This window comes from Podospora pseudopauciseta, chromosome 6, assembly GCF_035222475.1.
Source record: "Podospora pseudopauciseta strain CBS 411.78 chromosome 6, whole genome shotgun sequence".
Lineage (NCBI taxonomy): Eukaryota > Fungi > Ascomycota > Sordariomycetes > Sordariales > Podosporaceae > Podospora > Podospora pseudopauciseta.
In genome coordinates this window covers 331,602-358,069 of record NC_085895.1, presented here as the reverse complement: position 1 = coordinate 358,069, position 26,468 = coordinate 331,602, and the positions used below count along the sequence as shown (strand labels likewise).

At 43.6% G+C, this 26,468-nt stretch overlaps 8 protein-coding genes across 8 annotated transcripts; 6 read left to right on the top strand and 2 right to left on the bottom strand.

Moving 5' to 3' along the window:
• Nucleotides 1–207: 207 nt before the first annotated feature.
• QC763_0088630 (uncharacterized protein) lies at nt 208–848 on the top strand (the record flags this gene model as incomplete). Its single annotated transcript, XM_062906229.1, has 3 exons — nt 208–303; nt 447–586; nt 839–848. 3 exons carry the CDS (start codon nt 208–210, stop codon nt 846–848), a joined length of 246 nt encoding a protein of 81 aa, XP_062762443.1.
• A 698-nt stretch (nt 849–1,546) lies between these two features.
• On the top strand, nt 1,547–4,378 carry QC763_603740 (uncharacterized protein; the record flags this gene model as incomplete). Its single annotated transcript, XM_062914218.1, has 2 exons — nt 1,547–1,571; nt 1,861–4,378. 2 exons carry the CDS (start codon nt 1,547–1,549, stop codon nt 4,041–4,043), a joined length of 2,208 nt encoding a protein of 735 aa, XP_062762442.1. The 3' UTR covers nt 4,044–4,378.
• A 1,998-nt stretch (nt 4,379–6,376) lies between these two features.
• QC763_603730 (uncharacterized protein) lies at nt 6,377–8,290 on the top strand (the record flags this gene model as incomplete). Its single annotated transcript, XM_062914217.1, has 2 exons — nt 6,377–7,251; nt 7,306–8,290. Exons 1-2 carry the CDS (start codon nt 6,923–6,925, stop codon nt 8,288–8,290), a joined length of 1,314 nt encoding a protein of 437 aa, XP_062762441.1. The 5' UTR covers nt 6,377–6,922.
• Nucleotides 8,291–8,605: 315 nt separating this feature from the next.
• On the top strand, nt 8,606–9,997 carry QC763_603720 (uncharacterized protein; the record flags this gene model as incomplete). The annotated part of the gene is made up of 1 exon (XM_062914216.1): nt 8,606–9,997. The coding sequence occupies one exon, from the start codon at nt 8,606–8,608 to the stop codon at nt 9,995–9,997; it is 1,392 nt and encodes a 463-aa protein (XP_062762440.1).
• A 62-nt stretch (nt 9,998–10,059) lies between these two features.
• QC763_603710 (uncharacterized protein) lies at nt 10,060–10,449 on the bottom strand (the record flags this gene model as incomplete). The annotated part of the gene is made up of 1 exon (XM_062914215.1): nt 10,060–10,449. The coding sequence occupies one exon, from the start codon at nt 10,447–10,449 to the stop codon at nt 10,060–10,062; it is 390 nt and encodes a 129-aa protein (XP_062762439.1).
• Nucleotides 10,450–11,101: 652 nt separating this feature from the next.
• QC763_603705 (uncharacterized protein) lies at nt 11,102–11,991 on the top strand (the record flags this gene model as incomplete). The annotated part of the gene is made up of 3 exons (XM_062914214.1): nt 11,102–11,391; nt 11,486–11,611; nt 11,676–11,991. The coding sequence occupies 3 exons, from the start codon at nt 11,102–11,104 to the stop codon at nt 11,989–11,991; spliced, it is 732 nt and encodes a 243-aa protein (XP_062762438.1).
• Nucleotides 11,992–12,589: 598 nt separating this feature from the next.
• On the top strand, nt 12,590–15,143 carry QC763_603700 (uncharacterized protein; the record flags this gene model as incomplete). Its single annotated transcript, XM_062914213.1, has 5 exons — nt 12,590–12,649; nt 12,742–13,323; nt 13,394–13,540; nt 13,596–14,384; nt 14,447–15,143. The coding sequence occupies 5 exons, from the start codon at nt 12,590–12,592 to the stop codon at nt 14,597–14,599; spliced, it is 1,731 nt and encodes a 576-aa protein (XP_062762437.1). The 3' UTR covers nt 14,600–15,143.
• QC763_603690 (uncharacterized protein) lies at nt 14,756–18,113 on the bottom strand. Its single transcript, XM_062914212.1, has 2 exons — nt 17,132–18,113; nt 14,756–17,073 (listed from the first exon to the last, which is right to left on the bottom strand). Exons 1-2 carry the CDS (start codon nt 17,538–17,540, stop codon nt 15,290–15,292), a joined length of 2,193 nt encoding a protein of 730 aa, XP_062762436.1. The 5' UTR covers nt 17,541–18,113; the 3' UTR covers nt 14,756–15,289.
• Nucleotides 18,114–26,468: the final 8,355 nt, after the last annotated feature.

Genomic DNA, 26,468 nt, shown 5'->3' with positions numbered 1-26,468 from the left:
CTGCGCATTCTGCCCCAAGGTGCCGCAAGATACTCCGAGCCCGTCTGCCTGAGATTAGCTACGCTGTTAGCAAGCAATGCAAGCAATGGAATGGAAGCAACCTGGAATCCAAACAATCTGGTCCGGATGTTCGCGTCCCTGATGTACGAATCAGAGCCTCAATTCCGAACTCGAGTTACCTTTGGTAGTCCAAGTCGAAACTGTACGATGGTCCACAAAAAACCCGTTAGGTTGGCCGGGTGCGCAGCCTGGAAGACGAGGCACATTTGGATGGCGGCACTTGACCAACCAGACGCGGACCCCGTACACAAATGCGCTTCTTTTCTTTTTCACGAGATCAACGTCATCGAAAGCCTCTATTTTTTTAGGTTGCAGTAACATGACACTGCCTGCCTGCCTGCCTGCCCCTCATCTCCACCCTGCCTGAGGAACAGCGGGGCCTCTAGCGGGCGAGACAGCACCGTTTGCCTGCCCCGCCAACCCCCAAGGCTCTCTTTAGGGCCTCGAGCACACTCGAGATTCCCAAGCAGCATTACAGAGTAGGCTTCAAAACTGGCCGGTGTGGGGTATCGCTCATTTACCACGAGTGAGTGTTTCGGCTTCCATCAACTGCGCCTTCCATCTCCCGCTGCCCTTCCATCTAATTTCGTCCCATGTTCCTGTCTTCCCTTGCCGCTTCTGTTACACTGATCTCCTCGGGCCGAATGACCTCTGATGAGCACATCATCTTGCTACAAACAAACAACCTGGAACCGTTGCATATCAACTACCTACGAATATCATGTGGTCTGCAGCGGGACTGGTGATGATTATTTGTCTTTTTTTAATAACTCTACAGATATATATAACCCTCTTCCAACCTCCAGAGCGCTACGCCAGAACCCAACCGCGGGGTTGCCGACGTCCCCATAAGGTATCGACAGCATAACGATCTTACATCATTCGGTAGTTGCTTGCACAACGCTTTTCGGCATTGGACAATGTGCGACAAAACCCCAAATGGACCCCATCGCAATCATCATCAATTCCTGCACCTCTGAGTCGTTTGTTTTCATTGCCCCGAACGGCAGGCGAAATCCCCACTTGGACTGACGCGAGAGAATGTCTCTTTCATTTCGGCCGTGGCAGTGGCTCTAAATCCGTGGTCTTTGCCAATACGTACTCGGCTCGGTACTACCACCTCACTATTCTACCAACGCTTCGACCGTGCCGCAAGGCATACTTGATGCCAAGATCCGGTCTCCGGATGACTCTCCAGTGCCGCGAGCCCTGACGAGGGTGCTTCGCAACGTCCCGGGGAGCCGTTGAGCCACCACCACCACCACCACCACGGCCACGGAGCCGCTTCGCTTCGCTTCGGTCTAGCAACCGCTTCCCACAACCTTCAACACCCTCCACAAGAGCTCATTTGCGGTCGCGCGCACGCTGATAGGCGGTTGGCTTGTCACACGTTGGAAATCCGCATCAGCCCTATGCAGTCCCTCCCCAGTCCCTTCCCAGGCAACAAGAAGGGCCTGGGCTTCCACAAATCCCATCATCTCCAACCATGCCATCCGTATCTGCTTGGCTCGGTTTGTGCGTCATCGCCTACCCCCGCCACCCCTGAAAGGGTCTACCAACAGCGCCCAGCGGCACGAACCTTTTGGCCGCAAACCAGCCTTGGCATCGAACAAGGACAAGCCTCAAATCCTCAGGGCATGTCAATCACCCCTGTAACTTCGTAGTGTCTTCGAGTTAGAAGGCTTGATATTATTTACTTATATCAACCTCTAGACATTGTTGCTACTGTTCGTCCCATCTCCGTGTTAACTATCTACTGCCATCGTCCATCTTTACTGACAATGTTGTCACCAATATCAGCCTTCGAGAGCCGTGTCCATCTCTTGAGCCGTTTAGTGCTGGAGACGTTTGGCCAGCCAACAGCAAGTCACAACGACCTGGGCCAGATCAAGACAAATGAATACTGCCAACGACAGTGCAATGGCTGTGGTGAGGTCTGCGACCTGATCCGGTGGGGCGAGGTGCAACGGAGGCAAGACAGCTCTTTCGAAGGTTGTTCGTCGCCACGCCTGCTTCACCACAGTTTCCTAGACCTCGACTATTGCGCCAGAGTATCCGGTTGCGACACTTGCCGCACTTTCCGCCGGGCGTTTCTCTTGGAGCAGATCACGGGTCGAGACGTCGAGACTTTAACCAATCCTGACCTCCAATCGCCCGTGTATGCTGTTTTAAGCATCGAGTCTTCGGGTGACAGACTACTGCTCACGTCCACGCCCCCTCAAAAGCCATCCTTCTCTGCTACGGTTTCTCTTAATCACGAGCCCCGCCATCTAGCCAACGATCCAACCAAAAGGGGTGCTAGTCTCAACACCAACTTTCAAGAGCTTCGACGGGTCATACAGGACTGCCACTGCAACCACGAATGCTCATCAAGATACCGTTGGTCACGCCGGAATCCGACGTGGCTTCTTGAGATCAAAGACAGCGATCACGTTCGCCTAGTCAGAGGCCCCGAGAATCTGGTGGATTATGTGGTACTTAGCTACTCGTGGGGGGATCCGACCGAGATGCCCGCGGCTGAGTGGGCCAGAATTAAAGGAGCTGGTACCAAGACCAAGGATGGCGTCCCTGTCCCGGAGAGATTGAACACCTTTCCATCATGGCATCTGCCAGAAACCATGCAGGACGCGATTTGCATTACCAAGAACCTCGGGTATAGCTACCTTTGGATCGACAATGTATGTATCCCCAAAGGGACGAACTGGGACACGGAGGCATCCCTGATGCACGAAGTGTATGGAAATGCGGCCTTCACCCTCGTCGCCTCATCCAGCTCCAAGGCGACCGACCGTATGATCAAAGACCGGCTGGCTTGGTCACATCGCAGCAAAGCGGTCAAACTGCGCGGCAAGTGGCTCCACAATACACAAATGCCGCTGGACAAGATCAGGCTTGAGTCGCCAGTGGCAAGGAGATCATGGACGTTGCAGGAAGAACGATTATCACCACGGGTTTTGTACTGGACCGAACAGCGGTGGTATTGGTCCTGTCCGGAAAATCAAGTGGCAGAGCTTGAAGAGCTGGGACATGTTACTCCCATCAATAATAACATGGTGCGGAGGTCTCCTCAGCTGTTTCTTGAACTTTGCCGTACAGGAGATATTGAAAAGCTTCACGAGGAATGGCTTGACATCGTCGAGGCATATACGCCGCGAGATTTGGTGGAGCCTAGAGATCGGTTTCTGGCCATTGCCGGGCTCGCGGTTCGCTTTTACAGTGCCAAAGCCGAGGCCGGCGGTTCGTTCATCAGTGATGAATATTTGGCAGGTTTATGGAAGGACAACTTTGCCCGGCATCTTGCCTGGTCTGTCACCAAGGGGGCGAATTCGCAACAAAATCTGCAACACATTGCACCCTCATGGTCATGGGCTTCGCTCCCCCTCCGGATAGAAACTAATACGAAGCATGCCTTTAAACCCTCGGATCACTTCAAGTTCATCTCAGTCGTGGAAGAAAAGATTCATCCGGCCAATGGGATGCCGATGGCAAACCCCGACAGCTTGTCCCGTGGACGGGCAATGGAAGAGCGCGGCAGGGGAGTCAAAGTTGTGGATGTGGAAGGCCGATTCCGCCGCTTCGTGTCAGCGAATGCGAAGCAAGTATCCTGGGATGCCATTGAGTGGAGGCGGGCCAAACGCATAGGCTTCAACTTTGCAGCATTTCCCGGCCAGGACCTCTTTGCTCGTCAGGACTCCGATGGCCGGATCGTAACAAAAGACGCACATAGCGGAGAGATCGTTGGCCAGTTGGACTACTGCGTGCCCGATGAAGTCCCAAGGTCTCCCTTTGCCCCATACGTACCTTGCGGCGGTGAAAAGGACATCATGTGCCTAGAGCTGGGAGAGTCGGCCATGCTCTTGTTGGTCAAAAACCCCGCCTGTGGTCAACAAGAGATCTACCGGCGCATTGGTGTGGCTATTGGATACCAGAACCGTAAAGGATTCTTTTACGGATGTGAAACAAGAACGGTCCGGCTCGCTTAGACAGGCTGCCAAGGTGGCTTTGGGTTTTTCTTTTCGGTGTTTTCATGGAGTTGATGGCGTGGGTGGTCAAAGATATCAAGACAGGGAGCAGCAATGCTGTGTTGATTTTGCATTAAAGCGGGGTGTTGAGACAACTGTGGGGCTTTGTATTGCACGGCATCATTTTGCCCCCTGTGTGTTCCCAGAGTACACACGCTCTTTTCGAAGCTGGTCTTGGAGCTACATATTATTTTGGAGTATAAAGGAATGGACAAAATAGAGTAACTATAATCCAAAGAGTCAAATGTTCTAAACGCAACTTAAAAAGTGCTGGGAGCAAGTCTCTTGTTTTATATGACAGGGTGCGTGGCAAACTTTTTTTACTTTTGGCAGGTGACAAGGGATTATTACCCTTTGTGCTGGTCTTGCCAGAAGCCCAATATTTGGGTAGTGTAATAGGGATGGTACCTACACTTGAAATTTGACTACCTACGTAGGTTATAAGTAGGTACTTGGGTAATCAACCACCCCACACTGTCATCTTCCACGCACATCGATGGGCAACCCTATCTACGCCGCCAATATGCGTGGTTGCAGCATCCCAATCTTCATCATCCAACCCTCCATCTCCGGCTGGACGTCCAGACCATAGCCCATCTAATCTCAAGAACAAAACCAGGTGATGCGAGGTCTTTAACCCTAGTTCTACAACTTGCACCACAACTTGGAGAATCATAAATACTGGTGACGCCTACTGTTTAAAAGGCCCTGATGTTGCATGTTGCCAGATCTGCTCCATAATATCAACCTTGTTGGTCTCAGCCGAACTCTTTTGGTTTCGCGACTTGGTGTCTGTGGAGGGACCCTGTGAAACCTTGTTGACTGGACGGTATACCATCACTGATCAGTATTAGCAATCATAGTCTCATCTTGCATTTGCATGGAAAAACATTCTTTACCTCGGCCAGGCTTCACAGCCTTGCGCAGGTGGCTGGGTTTCTTCTCTGAGCCAGCGCGGATTGGCTGGGGCGGTCGGCCATTCTGGAGTCGTAACCCACCCGGGATTGATTGGGACGCCCCCATTCTGGTTATCATTTGGGGCGCCACGGCGAGTCCTCGTGAGCCCGGAGCCATCCACCCTAGATTGGCAGCCCAAAGCCTGTACTGAGTGAGGACCGCTGTGGCAGGGTTATGAGCAAGTTCAAGGACAAGGGCACGAAACTGCTTATCGCTGAGACACGCAGCTAGTCCGTTGATATCATGAACTTGGCTCTGGGTCGGGTGGGAGCCATCATCTTCTGTGAGGTCAATCTTGAGATCGCCGGTCAGATCTGCCATAGGTTTGGGTAGCCGCTTCTCCATGCTCTCGACGCTTAAATCTATCACATCTCTGGGAGCAACAAGGTGTTTATCTATCAAGGAGGTCAGTAGATGTCACAGTTAACAGGAGTAATGTCAAGACGAAAAATGCCTAGATCGGGTACGGGCACCCCTTGCGGCTTGAAATCTTTGGCGGCTGTGAAGCGCATCAGGAGCTCACAGCCTAGACGAAGCTGGCGCCAGCTTATACCAGCTTCCCTGAGCATCTTGACTATAACAATCTCCAAAACATCAAGTCTATGGGCCAGGTTGATGATAATAGCTCGGCACTGCTCAATCGTTAGTGCAGCGACACGCTTTTTCACACGCAAGCCTCGGTCCCGATTATCCGATCTAGCCGACATGTGTCTTTCTGCGCAAGGTGAGGGAGCATAACAAAGAGGAAAGTGTAGGGTTTTGTTTAGGTACGAGAGTCGACGTTTGCTAATTGGAAACTAATGGAAGAGGGTGAATGAATTAACAAAGTCGCTGGACAAGACATTTGTCGGGGTGCGAGATGAAACTTGTCAAAGAAGTTTACAGGAAGAAGGAGCAAGACGGCGAAAGTTGTGCCATCACGGCAACCAGGCTGCCGTGACCGCCCTACGCTATCTCTAGCAGGTAACTGTGGTATGTGAAGGCCTGGAATTCGAAAACTACCGGCGTTATGGCTTACTTGGTAGACTATCGTCTGCAATTGCGACTACGTCAGGTCTTTTTAGCTACACAGATCTCCATTCTTGCCCGGGCTTTCGTTGTCAAAGAAAAGGTGGCGGCACTTGCCATAAGCACTTCAACAGTATAGTTGGCTGGATAATAAACAGCAAGAGAATTCCATGTTGCTTTGTGTACACTTTGGGTGACAGCTGCCCCGCAACCACACCGACACACCGACACACCGACAGACACAAAAATACCTGGACTCGGGTAGGTGGCTACTGGAATCAAGCATCAAGCATCATGCATCATGCATCTATTTACGGGTACCCTGTCCCAGCCAATGCCAAGGTTGGGTGGGTGAGAACGAAAATGTCCTCAACTGCCGAGACACACCTTATACCATTACCATGTTGACACATATCCAAATAAAACAAAAATCGAGCCACTACACCCTAGTGCACCATGGTTATTCTTCCGCTCTTGGCCGAAACACATACAAATATTCCTAATACTATCAAAACCACCGCCTTTCAAAAGGCCCCAAGGCTCAATACGCTGCCTGCCGTTAGGTTGCAGTGCAGTCGCACTTGCATCCACCCTCAACCCCGAAGGAGACGCTAACCCTCAAGCAGCTTCGTGAGTTCATGGCCTTCCTCCACTTACTCGGACATGTCATGGAAGACTTTTCTCGAGTTACACCACAAACAACCAACAGCATGGGGCTAATGTACACTCGCCAGTCTATCGTGCTTGGATACGTGACTCCATCGTCAAACATGGTCAACTAGTCTCTGGTTGGCCAGCTAAGTCTTGTCGGTGCCACTGAAGTCTCCTTAGATACCAAGGCTCTGCCCTCATGGACCCTCATTGGCTTCCAACTGATGGTCAACCATGGTTCCTGGGAGTCCCGGGGTCTTGGTTGCCGGTATAAAACATTCCCGAGATGTCAGTTTTTCGTGTGCCAACTCTCTCACATCACTGTCCTTCACTGGCCCGCCTTCACCATGCACGCGACATTGAAGTCTTTTGGACTGGTCAGTATTCTCTCCGTAGCCGGCACTTCGGCGGCGTCGGGAGGCTACGTGGTCGGCCCGACCCTTCAAACAGATATCCTCGCTGCGGCAGCTCTCGGCAAGCTCACCCTCCACGCTGCCCAGAATCGTGATACCACAACCTGTACCTTAGAGAATGTCGCTATTAGACGTGAATGGTGAGTACCCCATTACGATCCGCAGTGCGATCAGTCACTGATATCAAGAGCCAGGGGATCACTTTCTGCGGCAAACAGGCAAGCGTACACCAACGCAGTCAGATGTCTCATGGAACACCCGTCCCTCCTTGATCCCCTTGAGGTTCCGGGGGCCAAGACACGCTTTGATGACTTCGTGGCCGTTCACATCAACCAAACCTTTTCCATCCATGGCACTGCGAACTTCCTATCATGGCACCGGTATTTTACCTATGCATTCGAGCAGGCTTTGCGAAGCGAATGCAATTACAACGGCTACCACCCCTACTGGAACTGGGGCAAGTATGCCCACAACCCTCTCAACTCGCCTGTTTTTGACGGGTCCTCCACCTCAATGAGCGGGAACGGCGAGTACGTCCCTCACAATTGCACCGACGGCTTGCCCACGGGACTCAATTGTATTCCACCTGGCTCTGGCGGCGGTTGCGTTACCACTGGTCCCTTTGCCAACATGTCAGTGAACCTCGGTCCAATTGCACCAACCCTCGCGGCACCTGGCGTCGTTCCCGCATCGTCCCTGTTTGCCTACAACCCGCGCTGCCTCCGCCGTGATATCTCATCATGGGTCAGCTCCAACTGGACGACTGACTTTGAGAGCTACGACCTCATCAGCAACTACACTGACATTTTGTCTTTCCAGAACCGCATGCAAGGTGACTTTGCCACCGGTTTCTACGGGGTTCACACCGGAGGCCATTTCACCATCGGCGGCGATCCGGGCGGTGATCTCTTTGCCAGCCCTGGTGAACCGGCGTTTTATCTGCATCATGCTCAGATCGATCGTGTGTGGTGGATCTGGCAGAATCTCCACCCCGAGACCAGGACGAATGCTATTGGGGGCACCATCACGCTTAACAACTTTCCGCCCTCGAGGAACGGTACACTGGATGATTTGCTCGACTTGGGTGTAGCTGGGCCTGCAGCGGGGGTGTTGGAAATTCGCGATGTGATGAGTACGATTGGAATTGGAGGTGGGCCCTTGTGCTACATTTATGTGTAATGGCGAATATAGATTGGATAGAAACTGTATGTAGATACCCAGGTAGTCCATGGGTTAACGGGCAGATCACTTCGTACCTACTTTTACTGATCGCTGCTTGGTGCCCGTGATGTCTCTTGAGAATAACAGATTTGTGCCCAACCACGTGTGGGCACTTGCTCTTGCCACGTCAGGCAACCTGCAATTTTGAGTGTCTTACCCCGCTTCACCACACGACTCAGTCTCATCAAGCATCTTACATCCGCCCATTCTCTCCTGACCACTTCATGCTCTCCACTTTTCAGTTGGTGAGAGAATCAAGTTGCTGCAGACGACATGGCCGCCGCGCTGGGACATGCAAGAGCTTTTGTCGGGCCCGTCATCCATTCTCTCTCGGTCTCGAAGCTCGAGATTACTCCCTTGGCCCTGCTGATTATTGATCCTCAAGGCAAGATAAACAAACTAGTCAAGCTCGAGCCGGATGGTTTGGCAGAACAACTAAACCAAGCCCTCGACCACCTTCCTTTTTGCCTCGACCGAACCAACACCACGCACCTCAACCTGGGCGAATTCCTCATACCTGGTTTTGTCGACACCCACAACCACGCCCCTCAGTATGCTCAGCGAGGACTAGGCCAAGGAATGCACATCCTCGACTGGCTCTCCAAGATCACTTTTCCCAACGAGGCCAAGTTTTCCGATCCGGCCTATGCCCGCAAGATCTACACTGCCTGCGTGGAGGGGTTCTTGAGACAAGGCATCACCACTGCGAGCTACTTCGGTTCTGTACACGCTGAGGCGACGAAGATACTGGCTGACATCTGCTTGCAAAAGAGGCAGAGGGCCTACGTAGGAAAGTGCAACATGACGCGCAACTCGCCCGACTTTTACGTGGAAAAAAGTGCGGGGGACTCGCTGAGGGAGACCAGAGAGTGCATATCACATGTCAGAGCCATAGATCCAGCAGGGAGGTTGGTAAAGTATGTCATCACACCTCGATTTGCCATCTCTTGTGACGAAGAAACACTCCAAGGGCTGGGGGACATTCGGAGCGAGAACGAGGATCTGGCAGTGCAAACGCACTTCAATGAGGCTAAGCAGGAGATGGAGGAGACTCAGCGGCTGTTCCCGCAGTTTGGTGGGAGCGAGGCAGATCTATACCAGGAGTTTGGGCTGCTAGGGAAGAGAACGATACTGGCGCACTGCTGCTATATGGATGAGCACGAACTGGAAATAATTGAGAAGTTGGGCTGTGGAGTGGCGCACTGCCCGATAGCAAACATGACAGTGGGAGGGGGGTTTATGGCAGCCCCAGTAAGGGAGCTCTTGGATAAAAAGATCAAGGTTGGGCTTGGCACGGATAGTGGTGGCGGGTTTTCCAGTAGCATGTTGGATGCCATGCGGCAGGCTATGATCGCCAGTAACGCAAGAGAGGTGATGTCTGGAGGTAAGGACAAGGGACTAAGCATTGCCGAGGTCTTTTACCTGGCAACCCTCGGAGGAGCTGCAGTCTGCTGCCTCGAAGACAAGATTGGAAGTTTCGAGGCCGGAAAGGATTTTGATGGACTGATCATTGGCACCAAAGGAGCCGACCAAGGAATCATGACAATGGTGGAAGAGGATGACACACTGGAGACGGTGTTTGAAAAGTTCATCATGACTGGGGATGACAGGAATATCGTTGAAGTTTATGTCAAGGGACAAAGAGCCTGTGTTTCAGCCAGCTGATGAACTTGGTACATATCAGATCAGCCACTCCATCATCCAACCAGGCACTATGAGCAACCCTCTCAGTCAAATAGACCAGTCAGCAGCGTGCCAACTATCGTGAGTAACGGTGCATATCCCCAATGATCTCCATGTCCCTGCCCGTGGGTGTAGCAAATACAGCCATCAGCAAAGGCGACGGCGCTCGCCGCAATCAAAGTCCAGCCCAAAGATTTCTTAGTGCCCCAGATGGCAGCTGAGTAGAGAGCAAGGCCCATGAAGATGTCACGGACTCCGTAGATGGCTGTCAAGCTGCTGACTGTCTCGGCGTCGGCGATGTTGGCGGGAAGGGTCCACTCGAAGAAAGTGAGTGCATGTTCGGGACGCAGTATCGCATTGATTCCAAAGCCAACAAAGAGGGTAACAAAAGCATTGGCTGCGATGGGTAGGGTTGCGAGCTGCGAAGGTGGCATTGCAGTGGTTTCATGTCTGTGGACAGGAGGCAAGATCAGGTACTGGCGCGTCTTCTAGTTGTCAAAGGGATCTCTGAGATTGTTGTGTTCGGAAAGTCGTCACAGACCGAAATGGGTTGGTTGGTGGTGAATAGGAGAGTACTGGATGAATTTTAAGTGGGGAGAATACAAGAGCCTCCAGGCAACAAAGGCGTCCATCGGTCACCTGAATCTGGGGGTTGGTATTGACAGCACCAATTTGCTTGGGTAAGCAGTTAAGCTCCCAAATTACATGCGTACATTCCTTTCAAGGCTTGCTTTCTTTAGTCTAGAGAATCGACCAAGACCCATTCCTCTGATCAGAGAGGTGTCGGAATGGTGCAGAGACCCAGAATAATAACCAGGGTTAGGGTTATCACAAGATGCCTGGTTAGGTGGGGTAGCTTCCTCACTCCAGCCACAATTTGCTACTTGGCTACGGTAGCGTCCACTGATTTCCTTCCTGCTTCATATTCACCTGCAGGCCCTATTTATAAACAAACCCTTATTCCAACTCCGACGGCAATATTTTCTAAATTCTCACGGAACCTTTGATCGAGTTGGCTGACAAACTTATTCTCAAACCCTCTTACTCGGTTCGAGCTGTGGCCCACGACCTCACCTCTAAATCATCATGCACGAGCTACTCCTCTCGTCTGTCATCAAAGAGCATGAAGTTCCAAAGATACTGGCTCTACTTGGCGGCTTTACCGAGATGCATGAGCGACATCAATTCACGCGTGTTCAACACTTTGAGCCCAGCCCAGCAGTGAAAGGCATCTCGACTATCAAAGAACTCCAGAAAGAGCGACACACAAATGCTTCACACTGGAACGAACTGCATCAGATCCTAACCAAGCAACCCTGCACCATCCAAGTGCGCACACGCCTCACTGACAGTGAAGTCGAGGGTGCCAAGAAGGGGTGGGTATTTTTTCAAGAACGCACATGCTCTCAAAGCACTGCTAACTCGATGACCTTTCACAAGCAGAGAAGCAGTGAGCATTCCTGCTGACAGACCTCGTCTTCTCCGGTGGACGGAGCTTCCCGATCCTCCCAGCCAACGATTACCTCCTTACATGACGCAGCGAAGAACAGTTGAAATCATTGATCTTGGACTGGAAAAAATACTGGCCGACAACAAGTTTACGCATGTCCAAGCCTTCAACCCTGTCGGTTTTCTTTCAACTAACTGTTCATATCTGCAGGCGAGTGTCCAACATTTTTGAAGAATCATACCACTGGTGGCAGAGAGATTACTTTACTGAGTTTGCCCTGATCCGGACCTGGATCGCTGAGGACTCCTTGCCTTCTGACAAAGTCATGAATCTCTCGGCTCGAGAGCCCTACGCCCCGTACTGGATGCTCAATGTGCGGACTCTGGTGGAATCGTCACCCGAGAGGATGCAACAGGCCCAGACACAGCTGGAGAAAGTTCGGGACCAGTTCAAAGATGTGCTGGACTTCAAAATATTTGACCGCAGAGCTATGGACACGAGAATCCTTCCAGTGGTTACTGTGTAGGTACAGCAGTATCAACGTGGATCGCAAGTGCTTGGTCTAAGAGGTGTGAAAACCCTGGGAATGCGGAGCTGGAGGGGAACAAGGGGATGGTGTCGAGGAAGAATTGGAAAGTAAGGGCCTTATTCTCAGCGGCAAACTGGTTAGTTGACACGATTCTAACAAAATTGAGGAATTGATATTTTGAACAGCGCATGCAGTCGACTGAGATTTGTAACTGTCAGTGGTGATCCTATTGACACGCTGACTTGAAAGGGGCTGGCCCCTCTTGCATGTGGCCAAAAAAAATAAGAACCCCTGGCAACCTCAGACCAGACAGTCAAACATTTCGGTTGGGCTTGCCGACGGCCTATGCCAGTCGGGATCATGCCTGAGATTGGTGGGACTTCAACCGAAGAGGTAGGGGAAACTATTCCCTTGGCAGCGTCCCCTCGTCTTGCTCGCCGCTGAAGAACCCCGCAGAAGTTCCACCATTACCAATCCGGCGTGGAATCCCAGCATCGCGTCTGGTCTCGGATGATATTTTTGGACTTAGCCATCGGTATTTTGACACAGTTACTTTCGATTCCCCATTACATGTCGGCTTTGCATAGGATTCGAAATGGTCTATGGCGGGAAGCCCTCGAGAGGGTGCCGCACATGTCGACAGCGTCGTATAAAGGTAAATAATGGACCTTGGTACCGTGAATATACCTACTTGTCTGCCACAAGTCCAGTGCTGACCAACTGCCGATGCAACCCCCCAATCTCCAGTGTGACGAGGAGAAGCCTACCTGCAAACGCTGTGAGAAGTCCCGAAGAGAGTGTGGTGGTTACCGGCCCGAGTTCGAGATCGTCCACCGAGACCAGACCAAATCCACCGTTCATCGTTTGCGCAACGCGCAAAGCACATCACCGCCTCCACCGCTCGCCGACGCTGCCGAATACAGCGCTCGCGCTCTTGTCTTTGTGCAGGAAGAACCTCAGTCATGGGGCTCGGATAGCGCGAGCCCATCCCCGGTGTTAACAGTACCTCTTGCACAGCGAGCATCGTGCTACTTTGCCTCCAACTTTATCCTCGTGCCCCTGACTGAGAGTACCCCGCACGGGTTCATGGAGTATCTTATTCCACTCATTGAATCAGAACCAGCCGAGAGTTGCCTGCGCTACGCCTTCAACGCCTGCGCATTCGCACTTCTCAGCCACCACAACCGATCCGACAGTTTTGACCTTGCTCAGCTATCTCTCAAAGAGCATACACTTGCGCTCGGGGGGACTTATAAAGCCCTCGGCCACCCCACCAAAGCCACCGCCCACGCCACGTTAGCTACGGTGCTCCTGTTGTCTTTATATGAGGTACGCCATTAGCAGACTCCGGACGGCTCAAGACTATCGGGAAGACATAGGTCTATGCTAACATGAGCAGAGTATCACTGCCAACAGAGAAAGTCGCATGCTAGCGTGGCGCTCGCATATCGATGGCGCCGTCAACATCATTAAGTCGCGAGGCCGCGATGACATCTGCCGAACAAAAACAGGGGCCCTGCTGTTCTCAGCAGTTCGGCACCAGCTGGTAAAGCCCAATTGAATCGACAAGTCACCAAAGCGTGGTACTAACAGAGGACTAGGTCTCACGGACACTATCCTCGGGCATGCCGATTCCCTTTGGTACAAACTGGTGGATGTCAAGTGGTGTTGAAAACAACACGCTGCTTGCCACATCTCAGCATCTCGCACTCAAATATACAGACCTCCGAACAGAATCGAACCACTTGCTAGTAGGGCAACCCAGGTCCCCTCAGTCCCTGGAGCAAATTTACCGGCTCATCCAGAAAGTAGAGGCCCTAGATCGCGAAATCATTAGCTGGCAAGCCTCAGTTCCAAGACAGTTCTGCTTTCAGACCTTGTGCTGGGTCTATGAGGACAACATCGGCCTGTCCAAGGGTGGAGACTACGCCAAAGTGGATGTGTTCCCAGGCCGCGTTGACATATACCCCGACTTTGTCACGGCTAGTGCCTGGAACATTTCAAGGGTCTCTCGGTTGCTGTTGGCAGCGCTCAGTATCCGCTTGACGGCGTACTGTTGTTCTCCCATTGACTATCGCACGACCCCGGGATACCGTACCTCTAAAAGTATATGCGAGGAGACTATTTCAGAGATTCTAGCCTCGGTGCCTTATCATTTCGGCTGGCACACGAAGCATAAAGACGGTTTCAACACAAGCTCAGGTATTTCCGGCTTCGCTTGTGGTGACGAAGGTCCCCTTAAAGCGCTCCCTGCCTTTCTCGTCCTGTGGCCATTAACCTGTGTCAAAAACCACGACATCACAACCGAGAAACAGCGGTTGTGGGCCAAGGGGAGATTAAAGGTGATCACAGAAAATATTGGGCTAAAATATGCTCAAATTGTCAACGACGTAAGTACGCTGCCGTCTTAGGTCTTGCAGTGTACTGGTCTGACCACAAGCGCCACATTTAGGTCGAGCTTCGCTTCCCCTCTATGCTTATTGGCCGTGATGGGCTGCCAGTCAGCCCGAATCCATTTGCTGGGCCAGGACTTCCCCTCAGACCGGTGGAAGCACCCCCGACCCCGGAGAGCATGGCATCCACGGAAAGCCCCCCTCCGAGTTGAAAGATCAATTATCAATAAAGGTCTTTCTACAAGCAAACTTACTACCGGCGGAGAGAGAAACGTCTGGTAGGGGAGAGACATGCTCCTCTTTCTCAAGCTCTCGTGTAGCTGCTGGGGCAGGTTCACACGGCTACCATTTGGTCGAGGGTCACGAACATGCTTCAAAATGGCGCTGTATTAGTACACGCCTTGCAATTCCAAACCACAGCAAACCGGAAACGAGCTTGCCCATAAAACCACATAACCAGGGTCGGTCACTACAAAGTGCCCTCTCTGGCCGCGCAAAAGAGCCCACAATTTCGGCTAGGCACTTTGGTGAAAGTCAACTTTCACCCCAGGCGTACCGACGTAGTGGCATCTGTAACTGAACAAATTGACTTAGCGGTTGCCGACTGCTAACTAACCATTGCCCTGGAAATGGAGTATATCTACGGGTCAGCTTATCAGCATCACAATATTGCAAACAGCATGGTTTAGCCTGGACGGAAGCCTTTCATACCGAATACTATGTAGCTTTGTGATCAAGAGTTGTTCCTAATTTAATTACTAACAGCAACGCCCAGTGGTAACCGCAACTTCTGAAAGCTTCTGTAACTGGTTCTCTAGACCAGGTTAATCACACTGAACATCTCATATTCCAGTGTTTGACCAGTCAGAAAACAACAACCAAATCTCTCGCCTATGTGCAGTTCATACTTGTTCTCTCATGCTCACTTTCTCTCTTCCTTCTTTGACGCTCTTGCCACTACTCTTCTCACTCCCCGACGTGCCAAGTCTGGTGCTCAGCTGCCTAGGGGCCACAACTGCGTCAACAAGACTGTCAAACACTCGAGTAACCTTGTTCCCATCTTGCGATCCTCCATCAGATCCGGCCGGCCAGCCGTCCACCAACGTCCACCCAGCTCTTTCGAAGCGTTGGCGGACATATTCTGACATGTTGGCAAATCTCACCTCCACAGAAGCACCGCCGTACATTCTAACCTCTTTAACCATGGCCTTCATGTGCGTACAGGCAGTGACATCAACATGGTTGGTTCGCCCAAAATCGAGGACTAGCAAGCCGATCGGAGGCAAATGTGTGTCACCAGTAATGCCCGCTTGTCTCCTCAGCTTGGCAATTCTCTTCTCCCCGGTCACTGACCACTGTCGTTCCTGCTCCAGGCCACAACTGCCATTGAAGATTGGGACATGCAATGTCTTCACAGTGTCGATGATGGCATGTTTGGCGTGGTACGCATTTGGGAAGAAGAGGCTGTCAGTGAAGGCGAAAACGTGGACATCCGGAGGCAGGTTGACATGCGAGGGGATATCGCCATGAGGAACCGAAAGGGGAAGCGGAAGTTCAGAGCTGGTCGAGCTTTGGGGATCTGGCAGGGACCGGACAGTTGCGAAGACTTGTCGGAGCAGGACATATACAATGTTGAACCCCACAGCTGATGCAATGCCCAGCTCAGTTGAAACAAACAGAGACACCCAAAATGCAATCATGGAAGAGATGAAGTCGGCGAGTGATGTCTTCCAGTACCCGTAGAAGACTCTGGGTGATGACATCAGCGGCCAAACTGCGGTGATGATGATAGCGGCCAAGGTTGCTTTGGGGATCCAATAGAGGGTTCCAACGAGTTTGAAGATGGACACAAGCACAACAGCCGTGGTCACGAACCCTGACAAGGGAGATTTGACGTTGCAGGCAGAGTTGACGGCCGTTCGGGACATGGCGCCACCGACACCCATTGCGTGGAAAAAAGAGTTGAAGACGTTGGTGACGCCGAAGTATGTCAGCTCCTGGCTCTGGTCTGTGACGTAGCTGTTCCTAACCGCGAAGGCGCGGGCAATCGCCGTATGCTCCACTGCGGAGCCGACGAAGACGGCGATGCTGCGGGACGCAACTTTGGACAATAGGGCGGCACTGGGCACCTTAGGTGGTTCTTGTCCATCTGCTTGAACCTTGGCAACATCAAACAGGTAGTTCTCGGAAGCTCCACGAGAATGATTGACAGCATATCCGACGCCAGTGAAAATGACCAGTGCAATGAAAGCCCGGGTGATGGATAGGAACCAGATGATTCTGTTCTTTTCCCCCCATCTCTTGCCGGCCTGGTCAAGCACTGTGAGGAGGAGTATACCTGTGAATCCAATGGCACATGCATAGCCGTTGGCCTGGGGCAACTGCTGGAAGATGTCTCGAATTTGCGTGGCAGTGCCGTCGCCGACGTTGGGTTCGCCCAGAAGAGAGTCCATCTGGTTAAGAATGATCGTGATCGCGACCGCTGATATAAACCCGCTCAAGACGGGAAGGGAGATGAACTCCAAGAGGAAGCCAAGCTTGAGAAATCCAATTGCCATACCATATATGCCCATCATCATAGCAACTGCCGACGCAATCTCCACCGGCGACCACTCCTCACCGTGAAGAGCCTCGATGATTTCCGCCGTGAGGAGACTGATAAGGGAGGTAGGACCGGTCGAGAGATCTACAGTGCCGGAGGTCAGAAACCAAATCACCCCCACATGGCAAGTCGTTTCACTTACCCTTTGTGGTTCCCATAAAGGCATAGATGGCCGATGGAGCCCAGCTAGACATGAGGCCATACTGAACAGGAATGGTGGCGATCTTAGCGTAGGAAAGTCCTTGAGGAATCAACATGAGCCCGATGGTTAAGCCAGCAATGATGTCGTTGATGATCCATCGGTAGTTGTACCGAGGTAACCATCCGATGATGGGAAATTTGTCCAGGACATATTCAACACTGGCCTGGGGAAAGGCACGAGCTCCTCTTGCTGCAAGGTGGCCGACCCGGTTCCAAGTAAAGTCGGTCCGCAAGGCATTCTTTGCAGAGTCAATGTACTCCATAATGGCTGAGAAATGAACAAGCTTTTGAGTAAGTTGGAGAAGAATGTCAATGCTTCGTGGGAAGTGTGTAAGAACTGGGGGGGGCATCTCAGGAGGTAGGGGTTTGACAGATATATCTGGGGTGCTCTTGCCCCCACCAAGGCAGTGCAGATGAACGGAGAGTTCGTTCTTTGACCACTAGCCCTTTCGTACAATGCCGTACGTATCTTCTAGAAGTTACCTCTGCACACAAGCAAGAACAGGAGTCTCTTTCATTTCACCATTGTGGGAAGAGGTGGGATTCGGAATCGTCATCTCGGCCTTCGGGATGTTAGTGCGTCTTTCCAAAAGTCTGTTACTACTCTTAGCAGAGATGTTTGGAAATGGCAGTGCAATAGCTGTGAGGGTGTGAGGCAAGAGGTTTTGAATGGCCAAACTGAGGCACTACCGGGGTAACCAATGCAAGGTAGTTGCCATTGCCTCCTGTGCCTGTGTATCACGACATGTTGCTGTCATCGCGCAGATAGCGTTCGTTCAACAGTGGAGCCATCTGCAAGGAAGGCTGGCATGAGTAAGGACCTGTGCACCTTGCTGAGAGTACATGAAAGCTACCGCGAGTCAAGCTTATCAACCGGCGGGAGGTGTTCTGGACTAGGTAGCTTAGCAAAAGCCTGCATACTTTTAAGACAGTTGACAACAAGAGGAGATTCGGTCTGCTCAATACTCCAACCCCAAAACTCGTGCTAAAACGACTCCTCCCATCGGTGTTGAACCTCATCTTCAAATCTTCGCAATGCTCTCTCTAAAACCTTCTAAACACATCCCCATCGATATCTATTCCAAACAACTACCTCTCAAGAACTACACATTGTAACAGGGCTTTGATAATGTGACTTGCGTATGTCCTGCAGCTCGCTGTCATAGCTATATCGGGAAGGTCTCGGCTTAGCATGTCTACATTGTTGTGTAGCATTGATCTGTAGATCCAGTCGTGCGTATAGGTTAGATGATTGGTGGAAAGCATTGATAGGGAAAAGAATACACTAGGAATATATGGTTTATACTAATAAAGTAGATAGATTAATGGATTATAAAAGGGAGGGGGAAAAACCTCCCCCCCAAAAAAAAATACCCAGAAAATACCCCAAAAGAAAAAAAAAGCCGAAAAAAAAACCAAGAAAAATTACACCAAAAAACCTAAAACCTTAACGCAAAATAAAAACGTAAAAGCGGTACTTAGAACCTTATAGAGAGATACTAGTCGAAAGCGCTTATAAACAATCCTGGTTCGGTATAGCTAAATAGTATACAATAAATAGCTTTTTTTAACCATGGTAGTTTAGATACTCACGTTTATAACTTAAATTATATATTGCGGAACTATCTATCTATACTAGTTAGTTCCTCTATATGTATAGATTAGTGGATTACCGTGGATTACGATATTAAGAGTGATCTTAAATTACTCTTATTACCCTAATATTACTTAGATTACTGCGCTTCTAGCGCTCCCCGGCGCTCTACTTCCTATTAATTCCCGTAGTAATTAACCGGCACTTCCTATACTCCGTATTCGTTTGACTTACCTACTAGTTTAATTATAATATAATGCTCCTTCTTCTAAATTGACGCTCCGGCGATTACGTCCTTAAAATCATTACTATTTTCTTTTCCGCTTAATCTTCGTTAATAAATTTCCCTTCTTTACTTTTTTTTCTGAAACCCTAACTATATTTAACTGTATATCTAAAACTTCAAACTTATAATCTTCCTGATATATATCCCTTATAACAATTTTTTTTTACTTAGGTGTAACAATATACTATATTCCTATTACTTTTCGAAAAGCTTAATAGGTATAGTAATATAAATATTCCTGTTTTAGTATATATATTTTTTACCCTATATTCTTTTTTCTTATCTTTTTAACGTATATATAATTAATTATATAATAGCCAAACTAAACGATTAACTTACGAGGAGGAGTTCACCGAAACGCATTTCTAATGTATTTAATATAAATTCTAAGAGACTTAACGCGCGGCTTAAAAAACTTTAATAGCATTTATACGTTTTCGTCGCTAATACAATTACCTTTCGTTATATAGTACCGAAATAATATAGCGTAACTTTACTTTACTAAATAAGTTCGAAGTAATTAATCGTTGGGAGTCGGAAATTACGGCCGCGTAAGCCTCGGGTACTTTGGACTCGATTGACTAAGATACTATATTAAATAGTATTTGTCACGGTTCTGAAGAGCGGGGTCGCTAGAACCAGTGAGACTGGAGCGACGGATAAGTCGGGCCTGTAGGACAGGGAATAACACGGGCTAGGGAATCTAGGATTTAGGAGGTAGATCCAAAGATCTAGAGACTAGAAGCTAGATCTAGAAGATTTAGGAATTAAAAGATATATTTAGGTACGGAGGTACCTAAAGGATTGAGGTCTATATATACGGAGGAATTAGGTAGTGTAAATAAATAGTTCCGTAATATATAATATAAATTATAATCGTTAGTATTTAGATTATTATAATTAAAATAAGCTAGTATTTTATATGATTTAGTTATACCGAATTAGGATTATTTAAAAGTGCCTTTAACTACTTTCCCTTTTAGAAGTTCTGGATAAAAGTTTATCATACGTTATATATTACTTAATTTTATTACGGATAAATTAAAGACATTAAGTTAATGCTATAGCCGGAAATGTTAATACTTAAAGAGGAACTTCGACCTAACTTATTATCGATTAACTTCCCGCAAAATAAGTTATGCCTTTCTTACGATACCTTTACGTAGAAAAACGCTATACTTTATTAAAAGATTAGTACCTTATGTAAAGAAAAAGAGTATATTAAGTTCGAGGCACCTAACCGCTATAGAAGTATAAAAGGATAGTTAAAATAGTCTTTAATTTAGTTTAAGGTTTACTTTCAGTATTACTTTTTGGTTTCCCCGACGAAGAATCTAAAGTTATATATATTACGTTTAAATATAGAGATAAAGCACTTACTTTATAAAGGTTTCGAACCAAAAATTAAAGAGGTATTTGGAAAATATAACAAAACTAACTACGCTTAGAAATAATTCATTAGTTTTAAGTAAATTAAATTTCATTACCAATTATATTATAGTATTTAGGACGAATATATTCCGTAACGAAATTAGTAATAAAAGATTAGTATAATTATTTTATACCGGATTTAAGGAAGAATTAAAGATAAACTATATTAATAAAAGCAGCCGGAAACTATTAACGAATATATTATAATAGTAATCTATATTAACGATCGATAATACTAATACTGTAAAAGCGTGAAAGTATATACGTATAAAAACCTTACTACTTTAATAAAATTTTTTTTTACGGTATTCACGTTTTAATATTTATTAACGTAGAGCTTAAAGGTATAAAGGCGGAACTATAGTACGAATAATTATACGTATTTTAATTATAGAAGAAAAAATATTTTAAAAAGGATTATAAGGTACTTAAGTAACTCGAGTAGAAAAAAGAGATTATAACACTTACTATATTAAGGGACCGATGGTTATGAAAGTTATAAATATAAAGTATTAAGAGAATAAAGTAATGAACTTTTAAAAAAAACTTAAATTAATATGTTAAATGAAACAAATAGAGTTTTAAGCATTATAAAATGTAATGAAAAGGATATAAATAAAAAAACATTATTTAAATATAAATACTATAGAATTAATTATGAAACTTAAATATAAAAGTTTAAAAAATAAAAGGAAAAGTAAAACGAAATTAATATTAAGATCGCGAAATTACTACAAAATATATTTACGCTTTTATAATATCTAACTTATAAAAAAAATATAATTTTATTTTATATGTATAGAGTACCGGAAAGTACCTTAGTTCTAGTATATTATATATAGATATATAAAGTATTATTAAACTAAATTGCTATACGGTTATTAGCCGGTATATAAGGTAAGTAATAAGGGTAAGCTATAGTTAGTTAAAAGGATAATAGTAAAATAAAAAAAATTTAATAGGAATTGAACGATTATATCTTATAGAAAGTTTAGGACCTAATTAAACTACAAAATAACTTTTAAATAATAAACCTCGCTTTAGAATAGATAAAATATTACCTCGAATATACGAACGGTAAAAATATAAACGATAGTATAATATTTTAAGAAGGAACGGTATTGGGATAATATTTAAGCGTAAATTATATCTTATATTTACGAAAGAAAGTTAAATAATACTATTAATTAAAGGTATTTAAATAAACGACTAAATGAAAGATTTACTATTAAATATAAATATAAAAGAATATTAGGAAACTAAGAAACGGAAAATAAGAGAAAAGTAAGTAGAGAAAATTAAAAGACTTTATATTATTAAATAACCCGGAGTAAGAGGATGCTTTTAAATAATCTAATGATTTAGGAAACAACTCGTGGCCCTTCGTTAAGGCCGATAACCTTTAACGGATTACGAATAATATTTTCGAAAGTATCGGTGTAAAATAAAAATATAAAATAACGATTTGATGTTCTTTAACCAAATTATTACTATATAGAAAGAAAATAAAAAAAATACCTTTAAGTTATAGCGTACTAAAAAGATATTTAAGCGATAATATCAATAAACGGAGGTACGGAAATAAAGTTAATGTCGCTATAGTGTATATTGAGCTTAAATACTTGAAGAAAAAAGAATAAATCGTAATATAAGAATTATATCCTACGTGAAAGGTTTATGGAGAAATATTATTTTAAATATTATAGTAGAAAGAAAGATAACTTCAATTATATTTAATGTTGTTAATATAGAACCTTTAACGGATATAATCTTAAAGTAATTATAGTATAAAATTTATAAATTAAATATCGATTAGGGGGATAGTAACTATTTACGATCAGGAAAACTTTAAAAGTATTTAATTTACGATAAGAAATTAAAAAATATATATGAAGTATAGGATAAGTACCCTGCACGGTATTACCGTAAGAAGCCTACGAAATAATAATATATTTTATCGATATAAACAGTAAAATCAAAGAAATAAAGTTAACGATATTAGTAAAAATATCGGAGGTTGATGAATATATTTATTATAATAGCGTAAAGAAAGACGAGAAAAAATATTAATGAAATATGTAGAATATTTAGCCTTTATGGCTAAGTATTTAAAAGGTTTTTTAAAACAAAAACCGTAGTATTAGAAAACTAAATAAAAAGAAGCAACCAAATTATAGTTATTAGAGTTTATTATTTTAACGATAAATAAAATAAGGAACTACGGAAGTATTTAAAGAAATGATATATTAAAGAGTCTATATTGCCAATAAGGTACCCATTTATTTTATACTTAAAAAAATAATGATTTACAATTATATATAAAATACCGTTAGTTAGTTAATAAATTAAAAAGAAAATACTTATTACAATTAATATTTAGGTTACGGAGTTAACTAATTAAAGCGCAATAAGTAATATATTTAAATATATTTATCGGGTACATTTATATATAGATTAATGAAAATAATAAACAGAAAATCACGTTTAGTATGCCTTATAGTTATTTCGAGTACTTTATAATACTAGTCGGGTTAATTAATATATTTATAATATTTTAATTTTTTATAAATTATAAAATCCGAAAGTGCTCTAATAAAATAGTATTATATTATTTTAAAAATATTTTATTTACTTGTATACTTTAAAGAAGTATAAACGGTATATACGAAAGATATGAATACACTATATGGAACCGGATTTTTATTTAATAAGGAAAGAAGGAAGTTTTAGATATAAAAAATAATATATTTAAGATATTTAATATTATTTAATAAAGTTAGTATAGAATTTAAAAATATTATTGTAATTAAGGATTAACTTATATTATAAATATAGATATATATCAAAGAATTTTTAAGATTTATAAATTTCTGTCGGATATTTATCCAGTGTAATATAAGTATTGTAAGGTTAATAAATATTTAATGAAAAAAGCTATACAATTCCGGTAACTTAGAGAGAAAAGTAAGCCTTCTAATAATTGAAAAAAAAATTATATTAAAAGACTTAATCCTTAAATTATTAAACTTTAATGGGTTAATTAAAGTCGAGATTAATATATTAAATTACGCAATTAGTAAATAATTAGGCCAGCGAAAAGATAACGGAAAGCAATCCGGTACTCTTGTTTTTTTAAAAAAAATTAAAGGGGTACGTTAAAATTACTTAATTTATAAAAAAAACTATTCGTTATTATCGAGCTATTTAAGGAATAAAAGGTATACTTTATTAATATTGATTATAAAGTATAGGTTTATACGGATTATAAAAATCTATAATACTTTATTATGACGAAGTTCTTTAATATATAATAAACATAATAGTTAAAGTTTCTTTCGGAATTTAACTCTAAATTAACTATAAAAAGGGTTCGGAAAACGCTAAAGTAAACGTATTTAACTAGCGAGCCGACTAATATAAAGATACACCTAACGAGTCACTACTACTATTTAAGGAGATACTAAACGGTACTTTTAAGTATCTACTCTAGCCGTAAATAAAGTATTACGTAAAATATTATAAGTAAGCTACTTCTTCAGTAAGTATTAAAGGAAGTTAGGTAATCATATAATAAAGTAATATTAATAAAGAGAATTAAAACTATAAAGTATTTAAAAAGATCATTAGGGAAGACTATAATACAAGAATTGAACGTGCGTAAAGCTAGATAATAACACGGTATTAGTAATAGAGATTTACGGATCGAAGTTCGAAGGATATAAAGGTATTATAAATACTATAAAAAAACTAAGTAATACTTTAATTAATTAAAAATTAAAAGCGATACTAACAAAATTATTTATTTATGCTATACTTATAAAAAAATAAAGGTTACGAAATATAAACTTAATAGAGTTTTAAAATTATTATTAATAATGGAACGACTATAGAATTTAGTTACGATACACTTTATTATTAAGGTATTAAGATTAAAAGATATAGTAACCGGTGTTAAGTATAATATTATATTAAAGGTAATCGATAAGCTTACGAAGTAAATATATTTCCTACTTTTTAAGAGGACCTAATAAGTAAAATAATTAACGGATATACGATTATAATATATTATAGTTATATATATATATATATATTAAAAAGTATATTACGGACCGTAATAATTAATTCGTATTAAAGTTTTAAAGACGATTAATAACGAGGCTAGGGGTAGTAATTAAAGTGATTTTAGTTTACCACCCCTAAATAAATAATTAAACAAACGGTTTGATTAAATTATGGCATAGTATCTACGGAATTCGATTAATTTTGAATAAAATAATGAGGTTAAACTATTACTTATAATATAGTTAGTATATGATATATTATTAATAGAGACGATTAAAGCTATATTGTTCTTCGTAAAATTTAAATATAAAGTAAACTTATGGTAAGGATTAAGCGTAAAGGTATTTAGGGCTAAAGTTAAAGTAAATTAATTATATATATTTCATAGTAAACTTAAAGAAAAACTAAAATTCATAAAGGAGAAGATATAGAAATACTATAATACTAACAAGCTCAAAGGACTTTACATTACAAAAAGGAATAGAGTATTTTTTATACGTAGTGTATGTATTAAAAGACTTAGTAAAAAGCTAAACTAAAAAATAGTAGGCTTATTTAAGGTAAAAAAATATCGGACATGGTATTCGAATTAAAATTGCCAAATATACTACGTTTATAGTTATATACTTTTTACATTTAACTTTTAAGATTCGTACTACTGGTAAGTAAGATTAATACATAGGAAATAGCGGAAAATAAAGAGAAAAGTACGTTAAAATCACTAAATTTATAGTTTAATAAAAGTTAATTAAAACATTTAATTAATGAATTAAAATATCCGACTGTAAATAATTCGTAAGAACTAAAAGTAAATCTTAACTACTTAAATAAAATAAATAGAGTTTCATTAGTAATACTTAAACTAACTAAAACCTACATCGGTAAAAATAATACCTAAATTTCTAGATATATATATAAATCTCAATACCGAAAAACTTCGATAAGAATCAAACCTATATCTCCAGTATAGTATTCGACGTATTACGTATTATACTATAAGATTAGTAAGTACAAGGGCATTTAGGCCTAATTAATATTATACGCTTTATTACTATAAAAAAAGTTCGAAAATATATTACTTACGGGAAACTGAAAATATAGTTAAGCTTAAAAAACCTCGACGGGAATGGAATCTATATTTTCGACGTCATAACTAGTGTATTTTATACTATACTAGAAAATTAAAAAATATTAAGGGACCTAAATATAAATAATATTATACGTTTTAGTTACTTTAGGGAATAGAAGGTGTATTACCGGCAAAACACTACGTAATCAAAAAAGGAAGGACCGGCTATATTAAAGTTAAAAGGAAGGGCGGAAAGATAATTAAAGCCTAAGGAGGGATCTAGGAAGGAAAAATTAAACGGGACGGTAATAAAGGATTCCGCTACGGAACGGTCCCGCGGAAAAACGGAACGAATAAATTACTCTTCGCACTCAATTCTTTGTAGCTCTTCTACGCTATTAAAACTACCAAAAAAAATGTTAACTAGTGTATTAAATTAAAATTTCTTTTATTTATATAAATAAGTAACCTTCGTCATTAAAGTAAATAATTTAATCTTTATTGTCTTTATATCGAAATTTAAAATAGTAATTTATTGTTACTATTTTATAAAGGCTAAAGGCGGATAAATTACCGACATCGTAAAAGGGCTAATTAGAGGAGATATAGGGAAAATAGTAAAAAAATTAAAGAAAAAAGTTTATAAGGAAATAAACGGTATCAATAATACCTATAAAAATAATAATAGTAATAAATTTATATAAAGTAATATGGAGTAAAGTATCGCGATAAATAGCTTTAAAACAAGTAATATTTAAGCGTTTAAAAACCCGGTCTAAAAATATATCAAAAAATAAAAAGGAAATTAACACTTTACCGTAATGAATAACGGAAAA

Bases quoted from the DNA above. Each gene is read 5' to 3' on its own strand.
- QC763_603690 (XM_062914212.1), bottom strand. From the start codon at position 17,540: ATGCCCCCCCCAGTTCTTACACACTTCCCACGAAGCATTGACATTCTT. The intron at 17,074-17,131 runs GTAAGTGAAACG...CCGGCACTGTAG, and splicing joins CTTTATGGGAACCACAAAGG to ATCTCTCGACCGGTCCTACC.